This window comes from Hyla sarda, chromosome 4 (genome assembly GCF_029499605.1).
Source record: "Hyla sarda isolate aHylSar1 chromosome 4, aHylSar1.hap1, whole genome shotgun sequence".
In the NCBI taxonomy this organism is placed as follows: Eukaryota; Metazoa; Chordata; class Amphibia; order Anura; family Hylidae; genus Hyla; species Hyla sarda.
Genome location: NC_079192.1, coordinates 205,656,144 through 205,676,075, shown reverse-complemented (window position 1 = coordinate 205,676,075; position 19,932 = coordinate 205,656,144). Strand labels below are relative to the sequence as shown.

At 40.4% G+C, this 19,932-nt stretch overlaps 1 protein-coding gene across 6 annotated transcripts in view; it reads left to right on the top strand.

The window, feature by feature from the left end:
- The window catches only part of FRMD4A (FERM domain containing 4A), a 435,019-nt gene that overhangs the window by 351,526 nt on the left and 63,561 nt on the right, over positions 1–19,932 (top strand). For all 6 annotated transcript variants that reach the window (XM_056573366.1, XM_056573365.1, XM_056573364.1 and 3 more), the window contains 4 exons: positions 13,180–13,263; positions 16,157–16,222; positions 17,771–17,828; positions 19,569–19,655. In XM_056573366.1, coding sequence (XP_056429341.1) covers positions 13,180–13,263; positions 16,157–16,222; positions 17,771–17,828; positions 19,569–19,655 — 295 coding nt within the window. The remainder of the gene's footprint in view (positions 1–13,179; positions 13,264–16,156; positions 16,223–17,770; positions 17,829–19,568; positions 19,656–19,932) is intronic.

Genomic DNA, 19,932 nt, shown 5'->3' with positions numbered 1-19,932 from the left:
TCAGACATCTTATCCTCTATCCTTTGCATAGGGGATAGGATGTCTAGGGGCGGAGTACACCTTTAAGGGGTTATCCAGGAAAAAACTTTTTTTTATATATCAACTGGCTCCAGAAAGTTAAACAGATTTGTAAATTACTTCTATTAAAAAATCTTAATCCTTTCAGTACTTATGAGCTTCTGAAGTTTAGGTTGTTCTTTTCTGTCTAAGTAATCTCTGATGACACCTGTCTCAGGAACCACCCAGTTTAGAAGAGGTTTGCTATGGGAATTTGCTTCTAAACTGGGCGTTTCCCGAGACACGTGTCATCAGAGATTACTTAGACAGAAAAGAACAACCTTAACTTCAGAAGCTCATAAGTACTGAAAGGATTAAGATTTTTTAATAGAAGTAATTTACAAATCTGTTTAACTTTCTGGAACCAGTTGATATATCAAAAAAAAATTCCTGGCATACCCCTTTAACCCTCTGTTATACATGCTCAGCATTTTCTGCACTGCTCAGCATTTCTGTACTCTACAACATCATCACCTGTACACAGCCACGTGTAGGAACAACTGCAAATGCTTTCTACGTCTTAATCCCAGGTAACATTCCACATTGCTGTTTACATAGCAAGGATTAACCCAGAGTCTGCGCCAAGTGCTGAATTGCTGTTATAATAACACTAAGCTTGTATTTTAAGTATCCAAGTAAACCAGATCCTTTTCTAGAGTTATGTTCTGGTTGTCTGTGTCTTTTTTGGGAATAGATAGATAAGGCTGTCTTTAGTCATCAGACTCCATAGCCTGGTCCATCAGAGCAATAGGCAGAATACAGGCAAGCATGATCACCTTGTAGGATGTTAATGATAATAATACAGGACAACATCTGGGACCAGAATCTTCTCTGGGCTGTGCCATTCTCTTGTTATACCTCTTAGAAAGAAAGAAAATCACTAGTAATCATAGTGTTCCTTCTATGTCACTTCTCTTTAGTGTGAGGACCCCACCAAACAATTGCCCTTATATCCTACAAAGTTAGAAAACAAGACATAGCTGGACATCCTAACTATTCATACACACTATCAGGTAGTTAATTTGCATTTTGATCAAACTGTATAAGCCCACTTGCCACTTCTTGGATACCTAATTCAAGTGGGTCTCCAACTGAAATGGCATGGCACTGAGCAGTGACCACCATCTGCACCATCGCTGCAACACCAGTGCCCATAGAGAGATTAACTAATTTTATCGAGCAACCCCACTTCTGCAATCTCAAGCCCCTAGGCCCTGGTCCATGCCACCCCACAGCCACAACTCTGCAGCAACAAAGGTCATCACCCAGTGCCACACCAGAGTGAATTGCCTGTTTCCCGTAGCATCCAGAGAATGGTGGAATAATGGGCTTAAAGGGTATTCCCTTCTCCACAGGATATGCCTGTAGAAAAACACAAGAAGCGCTCCATAGTGCATTAAAAGAGTAGGCAAGCTGTACCGATAATTAATGGCAGCGCTTACCCCGTAAGTTGTGCTTAGAGGCCCAGGCACAGCACTGGTAGAGAGTAGTCCAAAATGCAGCCAGTCCCACCACCGCAACGGTGTACCAATTGTAACAAAAACCTCCAGACTCCAAAAGGACTTAGATCGGCGCAGAATGGATGGGAGCAATATAGACAAAGGTCGATTTATTCTGGAACAACGCGCTTCAACGCCGGAACAGGCGTCTTTTTCGACCTTTGTCTATATTGCTCCCATCCATTCTGCACCGATCTAAGTCCTTTTGGAGTCTGGAGGGTTTTTTTACCACAGGATATGCCATAAATAACTAATAGATGGCCTCATCCAGCCTGGTTGCAGTGACCAGACATGATTTTGAAAACAATTGAGTGGACTGACTTACTCTGGGACCTGCACACAACAGACATTTATGGTATATCCTGTGGATATGCCATACATTTCTAAGAAGAGAATACCCCTTTAACTGCAGTTACACCATTCAGGTATCTCTGTCTCTCCCCGACACACTCCATTCCTGAGGACTGCCAGGGTGCAGTTCAGGAGATTGCATGATAGTTCTCCTTTAAGGACAGTAGACGAATATGTACGTCCTGTTGCCCTGATACCTTGGGCACCAGGACAATGAGAAAGATGGCAGCCGAAGGTTTCCTCACCTGTCTCTTGCTACTCAGGGGATCTTCTGCTCTCTTGTGGCAGAGCATACAAGTAGATTGCCGATTATACAGATCAGGGTAATGCCTATGCATAGCACTAAACAGTATTGGCAATCAATAGATTGCTATGAATAGTCCCCTGTAGTGACATAAAAAATGTAAAAATAAATAGTAAAAACAAAGGTAAAAAAAATTGATAAAGCCCCTCCCCCCAATAAAGATTGAAATCGGCCATTTTTCCCCATTTTAGAAAAAAAGTTATTTACTCCTGGAAGTCGGGAGTAGCGAGACTCCCGAAAGAGGTACTTCCGGTTGTAGCGAGGGACCGGCACATGCGCAGTTACACTGTGTAGAGTGCTCTCCTGACGCACAACTCTCTTGTCATCAGTGAGAGCTGTGTAAAATCTTCATTGCATGCGCTCTGTAGACAGAGCGCTGCGCTCAGGTAGGAAATGAATATGCAAACAAGGGCGGCGGGCTAAGGCCCCTTCCTCTGGAACCCAAAGCAAGGCTGCCGGCGGGGACCCTCCTTCAGAGCGCTAAAATTACGGAACTTTAGTGAATGACAACTCGGCAGTAAGAAAACCTAAAAAAGTAAGTGACACCTGTTCACCCACACTATAATCCAGTGTATTGGGTTTAGTGTGGTTGAACTGGCTGACAGTATGCCTTTAAAAGTTACACATACGCAAAAGTGGTAACATTAAAAAACTACAGATCATGGCAGAAAAAAATTAGCCCTAATACGGAAATTTGAAAGTTATAGGTGGTCCAAATAGGGCAATTTTAAACATAATCATTTTGTAAAAAAAAAAATATTTTTACAAAAGCAGTACAGTAATAGAAAAGCATGTAAACATGGGAATCATTGTAATTGTATTGACCACAGAATAATGAAAACATGGCAGTTTTACCATAAAATGTACAGCGTGAAAACGAAACCCTCCAAAATCAGCAACATTTAGTTTTTCTATTGTTTTTCAATCTCCCCACACAAATTAAATTTTTCTTGGTTGTGCCATTTTATGGTAAAATGAGTGATGTCATTGCAAAATACAATTTGTTGCGCACAAAACAAGCCCTCCCATGGGTCTGAAGAGTAAAGAGTGATGGCTCTTAGTAGTCAAGGAGGAAAAAACGAAATGCAATAATGAAACTGGCTCTGTAAGGGGTTAATGCTCGATGTCTCCATGTGTGGTGTGAAATCACACAAACCTTGTTTATTATGCTGTTATGCAGGAAACACATTAGGTCACCAGTTAGCAGAAGCATGGAGCGGAAGAACTTCTGGTAGCAGCTGTGAGTTGTACTGGAACACTGGTCAGCAGCTGTAAATACTAGGTCTATTCACCTTGTAAAGAATACAGTGAGTGCTGTATAATTTGAGTATTTCATTTTTTTAAAGTTATTCTCACAATGATATCTGATCGTAAAGGACAACTTATCTATATGACTTATCAGTATCAATTGTCTGTACTTGCAGATTTATGGTGTTAAAGGGGTACTCCGGTGGAAAACTTTTTTTTTTTTTTTTTTTTTTATCAACTGGTGCCAGAAAGTTAAACAGATTTGTATATTACTTCTATTAAAAATTCTTAATCCTTCCAGTACTTATTAGAGACTGTATACTACAGAGGAAATTATTTTCTTTTTGGAACACAGTGCTCTCTGCTGACATCACGAGCATAGTGCTCTCTGCTGACATCTCTGTCCATTTTAGGAATTGTTCAGAGCAACATATGTTTGCTATGGGGATTTTCTCCTACTCTGTACAGTTCTTAAAATGCACATCATGAGCACAGAGAGCACTGTGCTCGTGATGTCAGCAGAGAGCTCTGTGTTCTAAAAAGAAAAGAATTTTCTCTGTTGTATTCAGCAGCTAATAATTACTGGAAGGATTAAGATTTTTTAATAGAAGTAATCAACAAATCTATCACGCAAAGGGAGAAAGAAACAGAAGGAGAGCAACTCTGTATATGAGTAGTACCGGTACGAGGAGTCTGCGGCACTTGTCAGGGTCCAGTTACTCCGTAATACCTGCGGGGTGCATGCAACTAGGTAAAGTCTCAAAATGTAACAATAGAAGAATGTAGCATTCACTCACCGCAGCACTGGCATCAATGTTCCCGGCTAGAAGGGATCGCGGGTCGGCGTCTTGTGGACTTCAGGAGCGCTCAGAGGCTACAACCGGTTTATTTCAAAGCGTAAGAGCACATTTTCCCCCCATCTCATCCACAGACTTTGGACCGAAGCCCAAACACAGAAAGTGCAGCCTGGAGTGCTGAAGGGGGTGTGTCCAGCCTCATCCAATCATAGCTCATCTCACACTTAACTGCCATATGCTGTTGGTTGGGGACACCCCCCCCCCCCCCAGCACTCCAGGCTGCACTTTCTGTGTTTGGGCTTCGGTCCAAAGTCTGTGTATGAGATGGGGGGAAAATGTGCTCTTGAGCTTTTTTAAGCACAAGTAAAACATAGAAAACTTCTTTTTTTTTTTTTTTTAAAACAAAGTATATTAGAAATATTTTTTATTTACCATAAGGAGTGCAATAGCAAAAATTAGTTTTAATGAGAGTGACCCTTTAAGGTTGTAATATGTACAACCAAAATATCAGGTCTATTTCTCTCTTTAGGGATTCCTGTAGTACTAGACACAATGTAACAATGTTGTTCAGCTTTTAAATATAAAGAAAGATTATGACTCTAGTAATGTGGAATATATGTCGGTCTCGTCAAATATAATTTTAAGCAACATTCTTTAGAACTAGAAGAGAATCCCATCAGCTATAAGGGGAAAAAAATCTACTGGTGTACAGTAAACAATACAATAGCCAAGGTTTTCCAGGCAAAAAAATTATTTCCATATGAAAAAAAAGTAGAATAACAAAGAATGTTGTGAATTTCCCTGCCAAGTCAGACACAACATGCTTTGAGAACCGTGATAAGCATTTGTTGGATTTTAACCTAAAATACCACATTGTGTGTCACGTGTGATTGTAGGAAAGATCAATGAATGCAACAGACTTGTTGGAGACACATGTTCAAGCTTGACTACAGAAATGGTTAAGCAGGGAACGTATTGCCATGTATACATTTATACCTACTACTTATATTTCAGATAGTGATTGCTCGGGCAAGGACCGGAACAAGAAGCTTCAGAAATTCAAGAATACACAAATCTACAGATTCTTGTCAATAGGTTATGAGTTAATGTACAAGGGTTGTGCTTTTTATTTCTACCCATAGTTTAGTGGAGTATGTGTGGCCCTTAGGCCATGCTTCTGTCACAAACATCTTCCTAATTCTTTTTACTGTAGCAGGATTCCTTATACTAGGGCACTATTGCAGGATGCCTTTATGGTGGGTCAGTGTGGCAAAATGCCTATGGGGGGGGGCACTGTTGCAGGATGCCTATAAGGGGGAGGCACTATTGCAGCCTGCCTTTGAGGTGGTGTCACTGTTGCAAAATGCCTTTCGAGGGGCAGGCACTGTTGCAGGATGCTTATAAGGAGGTACACACTATTTCAGGAAGCCTTGGTGGTGGGTCACTGTTCCAAAATGCCAAAGGAGGGTATTGTTGCAGGATGCCTATAAGGGGAGGCACCATTGAAGGATGCCTTTGTGGTAGTCACTTGTGGTGAATGGGGTGTTGCAATGGTGAATGAAGGGTCTGGTGGTATTAACCCTTAATTGTTGTGACGCCAGGGTGCGGTTTGATTAGTATTGAGGATCCTGCTGCCAACCGGCCCACAAACGGCAGGGATAATAAACGGTATGTCCACAGCAGATTTTATGAGATAACTGGAAACATTTACTTGAACTTTTATGCAACAGTCTTTACAATTAAACAGTTTCTCCTGAGGTAACCGGGATGCAGGTTCCTCACAGGCTTTGCTGGGACTGATAGTAATGAGCTTTAAGCAGGCCACTGTGCTACGAATTATAAGATTTGAGTGGAATAGTAGTCACACAGGATTTGTAGGTTGATCTTTATAACTCACGGTTTTAGTGGCTGCTGGTTCTTTAGGCTTTGGCCTAGTTGAGATTGAAGATATGCTGATTTGCGGATTGTGCTTGCTTGATAGTCTGGAACTAAGAGCAGGAACCAAGAGAGAGGATTTACAGACTACAGCCCTTTATATATTAAGGGGCTGGACTAAGCTCATTGGCCAGCAAACCTGTAAGTCCTGAACCCAGTGTACTTGGGGACATCACATGACCCAGGAAGGTCCTTAAGCATATGTACATTCACAACTGTAGATCACATGACCTGGGAAGGTCCTATACATTTATGATACCTATACATTAAATAATATACATGTAAATACAATTATCTGAGGCGACCAAGGGGCAAGCCCTGCATGAGAGCCCTGTGGATATGGAGGAGCTCTACCTGAGGAGACTTAATACAAGGGACAGGACAAGGTCCTGTACTGGGACACCACACACTGATGCACCAAGACCTGCCCAAATTTCCACATACTGTATCTATCTATTTCCCTCTTTTCAGTCTCCAGAAGCTGGAGATACAATATGCATTTATTTATTCATTTAATATTGCTGTAAATCCTGACAACTCTTATGGATGTGGATAAGACATGTGAAGCATGAAGATACCCATTTCTTGCTCTCCTAGACTAAATAAAAAGTAATATGATGTCAGAGCAATTGGGCTTTCAAAATGACGACTGGTTGTAGCCTAGAGGTGATTGGGTAATATATTTTTTGACTACGGGTAAATGGCGGGAAAATGTTGTAACTCTGCCCTACTCATATCATCCTACCTAAACACCTAGTGAGTTCCGTGTACATAAGAATAAGTACTTCAAAAGATTCCGCTGACTGTTTGTATGACTGTCTCACACATTACATTGTATAGGCCAGTGTTTCCCAAGCAGTGTGCCTCCAGTTGTTGAACATGCCAACGGCATGCTGGGAGTTGTAGTTTTTGCAACAACTGGAGGCACACCCCTTGGGAAAAACTGGTATAGGCAATGTATAGTCAGAGTATAGGCAATCCTAGCAGTCTACCTGTAATTGGCCAAAGGGCGCCTATTGTTACTCCACACTTTTCCACCCGAGAGAACACCATAGGCTTTTGTTACCCTTATTCCGGCAGAGGGGAAGTGTGGTATGGGCGTCAGGAAAATATTTCAGTTGGGCTGTCTCTATGCATAGGCTTCTGTTACATATGCCAAAACTACCCCACGTTGGTGTATTTGCTAGTTATGGCAGTTATGAATATCTGCATAGTCTCTCTTTGTTTGGCTCCCAGTATGTTCTCATTTTGACATCAGGATGTTATATTTTATGATAGTTATAAAGAGCTTATGAGACTGTTGAGACCCAATTAGCTCCTAGCAGGCTATAACTACCCCTCCCCCTTATTACAATAATTAATTAAATAATAACTGACACAACAACAATTCAACTTTTTTATGGGTGGGGATCGGCCACAGCTTTATTTATAAAATTACTTATATAAATAACAATTTAACTGTAACAAAGACACCGATTGGCTTCTTGCCAACCCGAGAGGTGCTGCCACACTGTCCTGTGTGGAGGTCTACCCCGGGTTGACCCCGCTTTCACCGTCTTCTTACCGCCAAGCTGTGACTTACAATAAACAGAGATACAAAAAAGGGAGGGAGGGAGGGCAAAACTCTGGGTCCTGGGCAGATTGAGGGGGGGAAGGGAGGCACCACAGCTATAAATACCCAGGGGAGGGCCCCTGAAAGCCCGGTAAACTATTAAACCCCTGATTGGTGCACTCCTTCCCCCCCACCCATGGGACATACCACTATAGTTACATACAAGTTTTTACAGGCGGGGGAGGGGGCTAAAAACCTTGCCTTTATATTTCTTAACCCCTTAACTGCTCACCAGTCAGGGGGCAAGCTAGTTATGCACAGCTTGCCCCTCCAATACTTCTATTGACCGTCTCTTGCGGTTTATTTCAGCAGTTATAGGTGTTTGGGTGCAGAGTTTTGTACTATGTTTTGGTATATTGATGTCTGCTAGTAGTCGTGTGTGTGTGTATATAGTGTTCTATTTCCAAGAGTGGCTATGTTTACGTACATTGTGTGCATGCTTATTAAAACATTGATAGAAAACAGTGCAGATATTGTGGCAGAATAGACTCGTATAAGCATTAGTACTATTTGCCTAAGCAACAGTCTATAAACTGTCTAAACAGATTCAGCTTTTTGGCTCAGCACTCCTGGAAACACAAAATACAAGAGATTGTAAAGTAAAAAGTGAAGGACGAGAGATGAAAGAGGTGTCCGCATGCGAACATTAAGCTGGATTTACAAGGGGAGGAAGCCCACAGCTCACTTGTTTCCAAAACGAAACCTGTGTCCTATTGTATAAACATATGCGCATAATCTAGCTGTATGGACAAGTATGGAGGGTTACAGTGCCGTCCCTGTATACATCACACTATCGTGCACTAGAAAATAACATCTTAAAGATTTCTCCATGTCATGTTGCTTATATAGCATATTTTGCATAGCTGTATACAGTCCCTGCCTTCAACAAGGCTAACAATCTAATTTCCTTATCTCACGCACACACAATAGGGACAGTAGAAAAGCAATTGATCTATTAAATAGAAGAAAGTAAAAGAGACCGACAAGCGGTGCCTCGTGTATTACCCCAGGATATACATGGGAGGTGCGGGGAGTGGGAAATGTCCCCACAGGGCTTATAGATGGCCGCTCACCTCAAGGTAGAAATAACAGGCATGTAACCCCTATATAGCGGGGTATCCTCAATGATGAGTCCATGACAAGCCAGTGGGTTGCAGGAAACGACCCAGGTCGTCCTGTGGATATGGTGAGTAGAGTTAAAAAGGAACCCTTAAATACCGGCACTGCGACTCTTGATCATGAAGACAAGGACGTCCAGGTTAAAGTGAAAGATCCTGTGCAGGACCATTTATTAAACAAACATAAAATAAACCGGATGTCTTGGGTGCCGCAGGGAATAAGATAAGAGGGGAAGTACCCCTTTAATGCTTCACTTTCTCTGTGGTGGAACTGCAGGGGAATCAAACACTCAGCCAGTCTCCTTAGCATATTACAACTGATTTCTGGGGATCCCCACAGCAGAACCTGTGATTACCTTAGAAACAGAGAATTCCCTTAACTATATTCCTTGTGCTTGTTGATAGGGACAAGCTTGACGACCCTATTAAAAAGGATGTACTGTTGGCCAGTATATAACTAGTGACAGGTTTGTCCCAAATGACTCATCCAGCTCAAGGCTGAATTGGCACTGTGCTGATACGAAAGAAGGGAAAATGCAACTTAGACAAATTATAAGAATTACACTTATAATATTTTATAAGTAAAAGTTATGTTTTGTTTGTTTTTTATGTTATGTTTTATGCTTATCTGTAGGCCTAAGGGTAGTTGTATCTGAGGTCTTGTGTGGTGACCCCTAACAGAATTGAGTGTTTTTTTTATTTATTTATTTTTATATCAACTGGCTCCAGAAAGTTAAACAGATTTGTAAATTACTTCTATTAAAAAATCTTAATCCTTCCAGTAGATATCAGCAGCTGAAGTTGAGTTGTTCTTTTCTTTTTGACAACAGTGCAGTCTGCTGACACCTCTGCTTGTCTCAGGAACTGTCCAAAGCATTAGAGGTTTGCTATGGACAGTTCCTGAGACAGACAGAGGTGTCAGCAGAGAGCGCTGTTGTCAGACAGAAAGGAACAACTCAACTTCAGCAGCTGATAACTACTGGAAGGATTACGATTTTATAATAGAAGTAATTTACAAATCGGTTTGACTTTCTGGAGCCAGTTGATATAAAAAAACAAAAAACAAAAAAAAAAAAGTTTTTTCCTGGAATACCCCTTTTAGATCTCAGCCTCCCCCAAGGAGTGAACTCTGCACACATCACAAAGCAAGCCTAAAAACCTCTCCCATAGAAGTTAGGGTCAACTCCAGTCTGTTTTGCCTGTGTCCAAGGGGCTTGCTGTAAACCATATGTCTTAATGCTGTGCAGAAATTTCAGGCAATATGGCCCCTATAATAATCTGCAAAAATTGACTAAAAAAAATTAAATAAGAAAATACAGTATAAACAGATTAGTAAAAAAAAAATATTTCAGTATTTGCGCTCTAACCAGTACAAAATATAATGATATATCAAGGTAGTCATAGTGTTTTGTATCTGCAATGGCATTGCCCATCTTCCAAAAAATAATGAACACAGCTAAAATAAATCTCGCCAGATATTTCTTTTAAATGGCACACTAAAATTCCTTTTAAAACTTGACAACAAAATAGAAGTAAAATAGAAGGCACTTCCCTTTTAAGAAAGTACAGGAGAAGAAAAAAAATCTAACATCCTGCCCTCTTGGAGGAGGGGTGTAGACGGGGCTCAAGTCCTGCAGGAACACATGGGGACGGAGTTCCTGCTATTTTTCCGCAGCAGGTTCCCATTAGCAGGAGTCCAGCAGGACCAGCCCTTGAGTGGAAATCTTGGGTGAGTTCCTATACTTTTTTCCCCAGGTCTTGACCTGGGTGCATGCTAGTCTACATAGCCATATAAATGTAGCCCCATTTGGATTCTTTGGGTTGCTTGTTTATGGAAACCACTGGGTTAGTGGTATTTTCTCTTAAAAAGACCATGCTGGATGGTGAAGAGGATTAAATAAGTCGAGTAATCCAGGGAGACTCCATCAAAATATGACCAGATCAACATGATACAAGACACATGTTACCAAGAGTTCTGCAATAAAATCCTAACATCAAATACAGAGTAACGAGTCAGCATATTTCATATTTTTTGTGTGCACAGAAACTAATAGTACTACTGAAGTATGATCCTTTAATATCCGTTCTATAATAACAGGGTACATGCTATAAAGGAACAATAGGGAAGGTATAAAAGGACCTGAATTCTTTAAGCTGCAAAGTAAAGCGCCACAAAGGTGTCTTTTGTCTTCAATATTTTCTCATCCATACTGGTTTACACTCCTTAGGCTTCTCTTGGCGCTGCCACTGTAATTTGCTTTCGGTTGTTATTTAAAAGAACAGAAGCTCACACTGCGCACAGTGTGTAAGAGAGGACATGGGCTTGCCTAGGTCTATAGAGTAAACTGGGTTTTCAGTATATTTATAGCTCATTTTTTTTTGCCGGACATATTAGAAGAAATCCACATTACGCTGTGCCTAGATCATAGTAGTCAGTCTTACATGTGGAAAGTTTATGGATTTACTTCCTGATTTACCACATACCGTATATAAGCCGAGGCCCCTAATTTCACCCCAAAAACCCAGGAAAAGTTATTGACTCAACTATAAGCCTAGGGTGGGAAATACATCATCCCCTCCAAGTCATCATCCCCCCTGTCATCATCCAGACCCCCGTCATTAACACCCCCGTCATCATCACCCTGTCATCATCCCTCCCCCTTCATCATCCCCCCCTTCATCATCACCGCCTGTCATCCTTCCCCCCCTTTCATCATTACCCTGTCATCATCCCCCCCTTCATCATCACCGCCTGTCATCATCATCGCCTGTCGTCATCATCCCACACCCCCCCCCCCCTTCATCATCACCGCCTTTCAATCCAGTGGTCTTCAACCTGCGGACCTCCAGATGTTTCAAAACTACAACTCCCAGCATGCCCGGTGGGAAGGAAGGGTGAGCTGGTCCGATCCCTGTGCGTCGTCGTCAAGGCAACGTCACTAGTCTGGGGCCGGAGCGGAGAAGAGGGCCTCCCCAGTGAAGATGGACAGCCTACCCGACGGTCCATGCAGCCTGCTGGGAGTTGTAGTTTTACAACATCTGGAGGTCCTCAGGTTGAAGACCACTGATGAAGGGATTGATAGGCAGAGAGTTCACTCGAGTATAAGCCGAGGGGGGTGTTTTCAGCACGAAAAATCGGGCTGAAAAACTCGGCTTATACTGGATTATATACGTTAGTATCATTGCAAGTATTATAGAGTATACAGCAGCTTGCCATGTTTGATTGTGTGTGTGTGTGTTTTGATAATTGACTTAATTTTAGAATCCCTTGTTTAAAAAATATCTATATTGTATGGGGGTATAAAGCTGTCAGATTGTATACTTGAGGTTGGCCTAATTTGCACCTTTTGGGCCCCAGTGTAAAAGCTAAGCTTTGGGGCTGTACCATAATAGAGGAAACCTAAAACATGGCCCCATGTGCACATAATAGTAGTAGAGCACATGGGGCCATGAGTTAGTCCTACAGTCACTGTTCTCGATATTCTACACATTCACATGCCCATATTATAAAGACATTCAATTATCTCTGTTATAAATATCATTATAAAGAGGTAATACTAGGCTGGCACGTTCACCTATAGAATTGTAATAGAAACCAATACAACATCATGGTTATGTTTGTTTTACTTGTCTCGTAAACGTAATTATTCCAACAAAAACGTAATTGTTGTTTACTAAGTGGCAAGATTGTACTGCACCCATATTTAAGAAGTAATTGCAGTAATATGTTAATACATTACAATACTATAATTCAATAACATCCTATGATATGATTTGATAACACACTCCACCTTTGCATCTCATTTTTCTATCCAATGAGCTCAGTGTGTGGGTGTGTAAATAAAGTCTTGACTATGTGTGAGTGCCAAGACCTGTGTTGTGAGTTACCTAAGTAAAAAGAAAGAGATATAAAAAAAAGAAATAATATTCAGTGAAGAAAAACATTTAGAGGGAACATCTGCCCTTTTAAATATACTCTCTGAAAAGTACAGTGCAGAATTATTTTTTTTTTTTTTTTTTTTTTTTTACAGTACAGATACTTTATTTGCTCATTCTGTGGCTTTCTGTATGGCTCAGTTTTATCTTTAAAAGCAAACTTCTAAACAGATGATGGGGGTCACTTTATTCTGTGCCATTCAAGACAGTAACACCTGGCGGAGAAATGAGACATCACTCTGCGCAGTTCTGACAGCTGTGTAGGTCAGATCCGTGTGACTATGTTATGTATTCTGATCTCCTCTTATTTCTCTCCTCCTAGTGATGAACTAACAAGAACAGATTTAAAGAAGTTGCCAGCACTTCCTACACAAGCCCTTAAAGAACACCCCTCCCTCGCTTACTGGTAATGTTACAGTTCTGCGTGTAATGCTTGTGTCTGCATTTTTGTTACCTTGCACACTTTTCATGCCTTGCATAATCCTTATATCAATGGATACAACATGAATGACTGGACTGAAAGTTATAAATGTTGCAATGTTAAAGAGTACCTCTCATGATCTTGTTAAATTTTATAATCTCCCATATCACAGCCCCATCATGATAAACCAACCCCTGCCTTTATTTTTATATTTTTTTGTTTTTCTACCTTGATATTGTTCTGTATTTTCTGCTCAGCTTCAGATTCGTAGACTGGGAAGGGGCATTCCTCTGCAGGCTGTGACATCATCTGAAGCCATACAGGGGAGAACTTCCTCCCTCACTCTGCTACACACAGCCCAGAGCAGTTCAGTGTGTGAGATGAGCTCTGATTGGCTAATGCTGCACACACACCCCTCCTCACTCCAGACTGCATTTCCTGATTTTGGACTTCTGCCAGGCCATTAGTAGTCCAAAGTGTGTGCAAGAGATGGGGGGAAATGTTGTCTGGACAATTAGGGAGACACCTAGTGGCAACTTTTTTAAACACAAATAGAACATGGAAAACAAAAAAATTTTTTAAACAAAGATTTTTTATTTACCATAAGAAGTGCAATTGCAAAAATAAGTTTTTATGAGAGTGCCCATTTTAAGGCTGGGTTCACACTGCATTAGCAGTGTCCGTCTGATATTTACACCAGATGTATAAGTCTGATGTACAGCTACAATGGATGCCACTTAGTCGCATCCGCCATTCATAGGATCCCATAGTAAAAAATAATAAAAATAATAATAATCTGCGCAGTATACTTTTTATAAAATCCAGCTGAATGGAATAACCCAGATATCTCAACTATTCCAGCCAGCAAACCCTGACACATATATCCATAGCGGGTGCCAAAATGACACAATTTTTGCCTCCATCGTGTAAATGGGGGTATATGTAACACATGAGCTGCGACCCATCCCAGGGCTTTGGATAAGGGTAAAGGGGGAGATTTATCAAAACCTGTCCAGAGGAAAGGTTGCTGAGTTGCCCATAGCAGATCGCTTCTTTCATTTTCAGAGGCCTTTTCAAAAATGAAAGAAGCAATCTGATTGGTTGCTATGGGCAACTGGTCAACTTTTCCTCTGGACAGGTTTTGATAAATCTCCCCCAAGATGTCTAGCAGTGGAGTACCCCTTTAATGCTGTGAACCCAGCCTATCTAGTATGAAATGTTTCCAGACAAATTTATTTTCATGTTTGTTCCTGTGCAGACTCAATTGACTCTACTGTTATGCAGGTATCTTAGGGTACTCTTGTGTTGCCCCCCCCCCCTCATAGTATGGGATGTCATATAAATCAGAATCAATAGACAATGTAATTTATAACTATTAAATCCCACTATTAATGGAGCAATGGAGTGGAACTGGAATTTCTATTATATATTATAACAGCAAATTTTTTAGGTTACACCAACAATGTACTTTTCATCGTTCTGCTTCATCACTGGAGCAAAACAATAATAAAAAAAAAAACTAAAAAAACTGTTCCATAGTGGATCCTGACACAAACGGCACCCTAGAAACCCATGAACTTAAATGATTGCATTGGTATTCCATCCTGGTGTCTGGCATGAGTGGAGAAAATAGCATAGTATGCTGGTATTTTTTATGGAACCTGCTGTGGAGGCACCCAGTACACCTACAATACAGAAATGACCCAAGCCTAATGTGAACAGTCCTTTTATAAAGTTCAAACTTAGCAGGACTTAATAGGCTAATATTGCTCTGAAACATCCTGCATGTTGGGTGCATAAGAACGTTTTGAAGACTATAGCTTGCATGTTGTAGTTTATATGAAGTACGGACGAGTACGGGTTTGTGCAATGTCTGCAGGAGGAGCCAGCCTGTTGGCGTTACGTAGCCTTAATATTGGCAGGTGGTCCTGTTCCAGACAAGGAATTCTCACAGCTGCCAAGGACTGTTAACAGTGCAGCAGTTAGGAGAACAGCTGAGATGACAGTACGTTTCACGAGCCTTGCAATTGCTGGATTTTCAAAGCTATACAATTCTGCACATTTACTGTCCTATAGAGCAATGAGAGACATTAATACATACAGTCAAAACAGTCATATCATATATGACTGGGGAGGGTCACATTACTGAAAACAAGTAACAGTCTCATGTAGCGTATGGCTCTCCTAAAGTTGCTTGGAGACTTGGACCAGTTAAAGATTTCTACCTAGAGGTGTACCATTTTGTTATGAAGGTTTAAATCCCATAGTTCTCTCAATGTGATCTAAGTTACATATCTCTGCCAAAGTTTTCACATCGATTTTATTGAATATATTATTAGCAGTATTTTTCCCATAAAAAAGGGGGGGGGGAACTAAATAGTTTTTGGAGAATCTTACACTTTAAAAGTATATCTAATCCTATTATCGACCATAATATTGTACGTTACCACATCATGAACTGGTTTCTGAGATTCCATACTATTATTTAATAACAATACAATTTTTTGTATTGTAAAGACTGATTCTATGTTAAGAATTGTTTATAAGCGAACGTATACTTTGTAGCTGATGCCTTTACTAATTGTGATTGACAGACAGCGGATTCCAAAATATACATCATGTTGACAGTGACTATTCCATATTATATCATTTGTTACTAGCGCCATTGATTCTAATGTGATATTTTATTACTGTTCAGTTTTGTGGAAAACATGAGTCAGTAGCAAATGTATGTTTTTTTTATATTATAAAAAACATTCTCGCTATCATATTGTATATTGCATTAGAAACCTTTTATCCTCTCCAATACAGGGTAAATTCTTCATAAAATGTAAGAGAATATTTGTAGTAATAAATATTTATTTTTATTTTTCCCTAGCGAGGACAGGGTTATAGAATATTACAAGAAACTGAATGGGCAGTCTAGAGGTCAAGCTATTGTGAAGTAAGTATCTGCTTTTAGTTATATAGCAGTATGGTGTCTAACAGTGTCCCTCACTCCTTTATATGCTTATGTACATGAAATTATACCCTTAGGAAATATTTGTCAGTTTTACATATACAGACTATCTTGTCAATAAAAAAAAAAATATGCTATCCATAAGATATGACTTATAAGAACCGTATGGAGGTCAAAGTTCAGTAATATAGACCATAAAATTTTATGTCTGTAGTACAGACCCTCACCTGTAGTCGTATTATGGTCTGCGTGAATCTGACATTATTAAAGGGGTACTCCACTGGCCAGCGTTCGGAAGTAAATGTTCCGAACGCTGTTTTCGTGCTGCGGGGGTCGACCACGCCCCTTGTGACATCACGACCACGCCCCCTCAATGCAAGTCTATGGGAGGGAGCGTGACGACATTTACTTCTGAATGCTGGCCAGTGGAGTACCCCTTTAAACCAAACTAATAGTTCCACTGGTGTTGATGGAAAACAGGAATCCCTGCCAGACTGGAAGTACAGTGGTCCCTCAAGTTACAATATTAATCGGTTCCAGGACGACCATTGTATGTTGAAACCATTGTATGTTGAGAACAGAACTCTATGGAAACCTGGTAATCTGTTCTAAAGGCACCAAAATGTCATCCAAAAATAGGAAAAAGTGATGATTAAAGATATATAAGTAGATAACTAATACAGATAAAGCAAATCCTTACATATAAAAGTAAGAAAGATCTGCTGGGAACTGTAAATCACTGTCTATGTCAGTGTTTCCCAAGCATGGAGCCTCCAGCTGTTGCAAAACTACAACTCCCAGCATTCCCGGACAGCTGAAGGCTGTCCAGGCATGCTGTGAGTTGTAGTTTTGCAACAGTTGGGGGCACCCTGCTTGGGAAACACTGGTCTGTGTAGAGGACAAGAGCTTCTTCGGGGTCCTGTACAGTACAGGCAATGTCCTAAAAAAGTAACATGGAGCCGCCCTCACCTGGTGTCCAAAGGAGCAGCTAACCCTGGTACAGGTAAAGTGTACAGAACATGTAATACCTCCCTGTACTGTAGGGGGCACTACCAGACATCAGTCAGTGCATACGCTTCAGTAATACAGGTGTTTTACCAGTAAATTGCCCATTCTGATTGGTCGGTTCTTCCAGCCATTGACACGTTTCATAGATCTGGACTGTCTGTACATTGTATGTTGAGTCTGGTTTCAACTTACAATGGTCCAGAAAAGACCATTGTATGTTGAAACTATTGTATGTTGAGGCCATTGTAAGTTGAGGGATCACTGTACGTATATGACTTAACATTTTAATACTATTGAACAGAAACTCTTAGAAATTTGAATGCTATCATTATAATCAAAAAGACAGAATGTAACACATATACCACCTAGGAGAGATTATACTTCTGCAGCGTTTGATATATTTTATATATTATTCTTGTCTTGTTGACCTAACATGTTAAGGCATATCTGCAACACTGTATTAAACCAGTCTAGCTTCTGAATGTCTACATGTTTTCACACGGGATTTATATTTTTATCTTCCAGTTATATGAGTATTGTAGAATCCCTTCCCACGTATGGAGTGCATTATTATGCAGTTAAGGTAAGCTTTACATCTAAACGTGAGCTTTACATGAAACCTACAATGGGATTGTACTTGGTGTTACGCAGTGAGGGTGAGAGATTGGTAATACCATCACAGCCACTCCTCAGTAGAATAAGATACGTTGACTGAATAGTCTATTCAGATATCCTGCTATACAGGTAAGATCAATGATTGTGTAGTATTTCTAATTCTATTGATAGAAGATACGGCACTCTCTGTGAAGGTGTGGGTGCACAGTTAGGGTCCCAACCCATGCAATATTCAAGGAAAAGATAACATAGCACTCCACTTGCTGTGAAAATAGTAGTAAATTATTATTCTTGAAATCCAAAAATATATATGTGACGTTTCGGTCAAAAAGGACCTTGCTCAGACCAGATCGCTGCGGAGGAGAGAAGAAGTTAAGGAAGAACGGTATCGCATAACCGTGTGACAGGTAAGCAGGTAGGGCGACAGTAGTCGCCCTACCTACTTACCTGTCACACGGCTATGCAATACCGTTCTTCCTTAACTCCTTCTCTCCTCCGCAGCAATATGGTATGAGGAAGGTAATTTTTGACCGAAACGTCACATATATATTTTTGGATTGCAAGAATAAAATTTACTACTATTTTCACCACAAGTGGAGTGCTATGTTATCTTTTCCTTGAGTATTTCTAATTCTACACATCCTCCCCAAAAATGAATAATGTCTGTAGTGGGATGGGTTTTGCTGCAGAAGGTTAGGCAATAAGATGAAAGTCTTCATACCACAATAGCAAAGCATGTGTCCTGGAAACACCACATTGCCAAAGCCTGCAGTTCCCAGATGTTTTATAGTATTCCGTCGCCCCTGTGTCGCACAGTGCAATTCAGCAGGGGCAGAGGACGGGACACAGGATCAGGCAGCAGCTCCTGCTTCTGGTGCCCTACAGCATATGGCAGAGCAGGCGAGTGTTGGGCCCCCTCATTGGCCCGGGTCCTCAGTCAATGCCTAAGTGCCTGACCTGTCCTTTTACCTCTGTTTTAACCGGTCACTTGTTACAGTGATGTCGCTTATTGATCAGTTAATAACATATCTGATTACAAAATGGCTGCATCTACTGCGATCACTAGCCTACTTGGCACACTTGGTAGTCTTCATAGTGAAAGACATTTTGCTTATCTGCCTATTTTTATTAGGCAGCATGTTCTTTCAATGTAAACAATTCATAATGTAGCTTGCAGCAGATGGATAGGGTGACCTTTGGCCTTTACATCCTCACCTATGATGTGTTCTCACTCCCTATTCTCCAAACTAATTGTCTGGTCTTAGAAGTGTATAGAAGAACATTGTTGAATTATTGATAAGAAGATAGCTAGGATCCCGCAGGACACTTCTGTTACTTATTTCTTGCATTTCATGGGATGAGTAATATACTATCATATGACAGGGCCTATCAATCCCAAACCAGATGTACATTTCAGTTGATAAGGTTCATTTCTGTATGAGTAACTTTCTAGTTATTGGCTTATTATTCCTGTCCATAAAACATGCTTGTCTTATTTTGGTCATCTTCATCCCACAGGCATAGAACATCTGCATCTAGTAACATTACTTTAGGGAATTTAAGTTTAAGCAGGTTCATAAGGCAGAAAATGGAAGAAAATGGTTCTACATAAATAATACAAATCAAATAATAATGATTATGCCATAGAAATATTCATAGAATTTCATTCAACTATAAACACTTCTTTGCTTTTTCCTCCTATTTACAGGACAAGCAAGGAATCCCATGGTGGTTGGGACTTAGCTACAAAGGTATTTTCCAATATGACCACCATGATAAAGTGAAACCAAGAAAGGTATGATTATTTTCATAGTTAAATTATTATTATAAATGACTAATATATATATATATATATATATATATATATATATATATATATATATATATATACATTAAATTGCTGAGAAAGCTTCACTTTGGGTAAGAACACACGTTGCAGTTAGGATGCAGATTTTTTGAAGCAGAAAATGTGCCAAAGATGGACCCAACTGCCTTATATTTCCCCTTCAGTTGGATCTACTTCTGCCATAGCACATTTTTTGCTGCAGAAAATCTGCAGTGTATTTGCAACG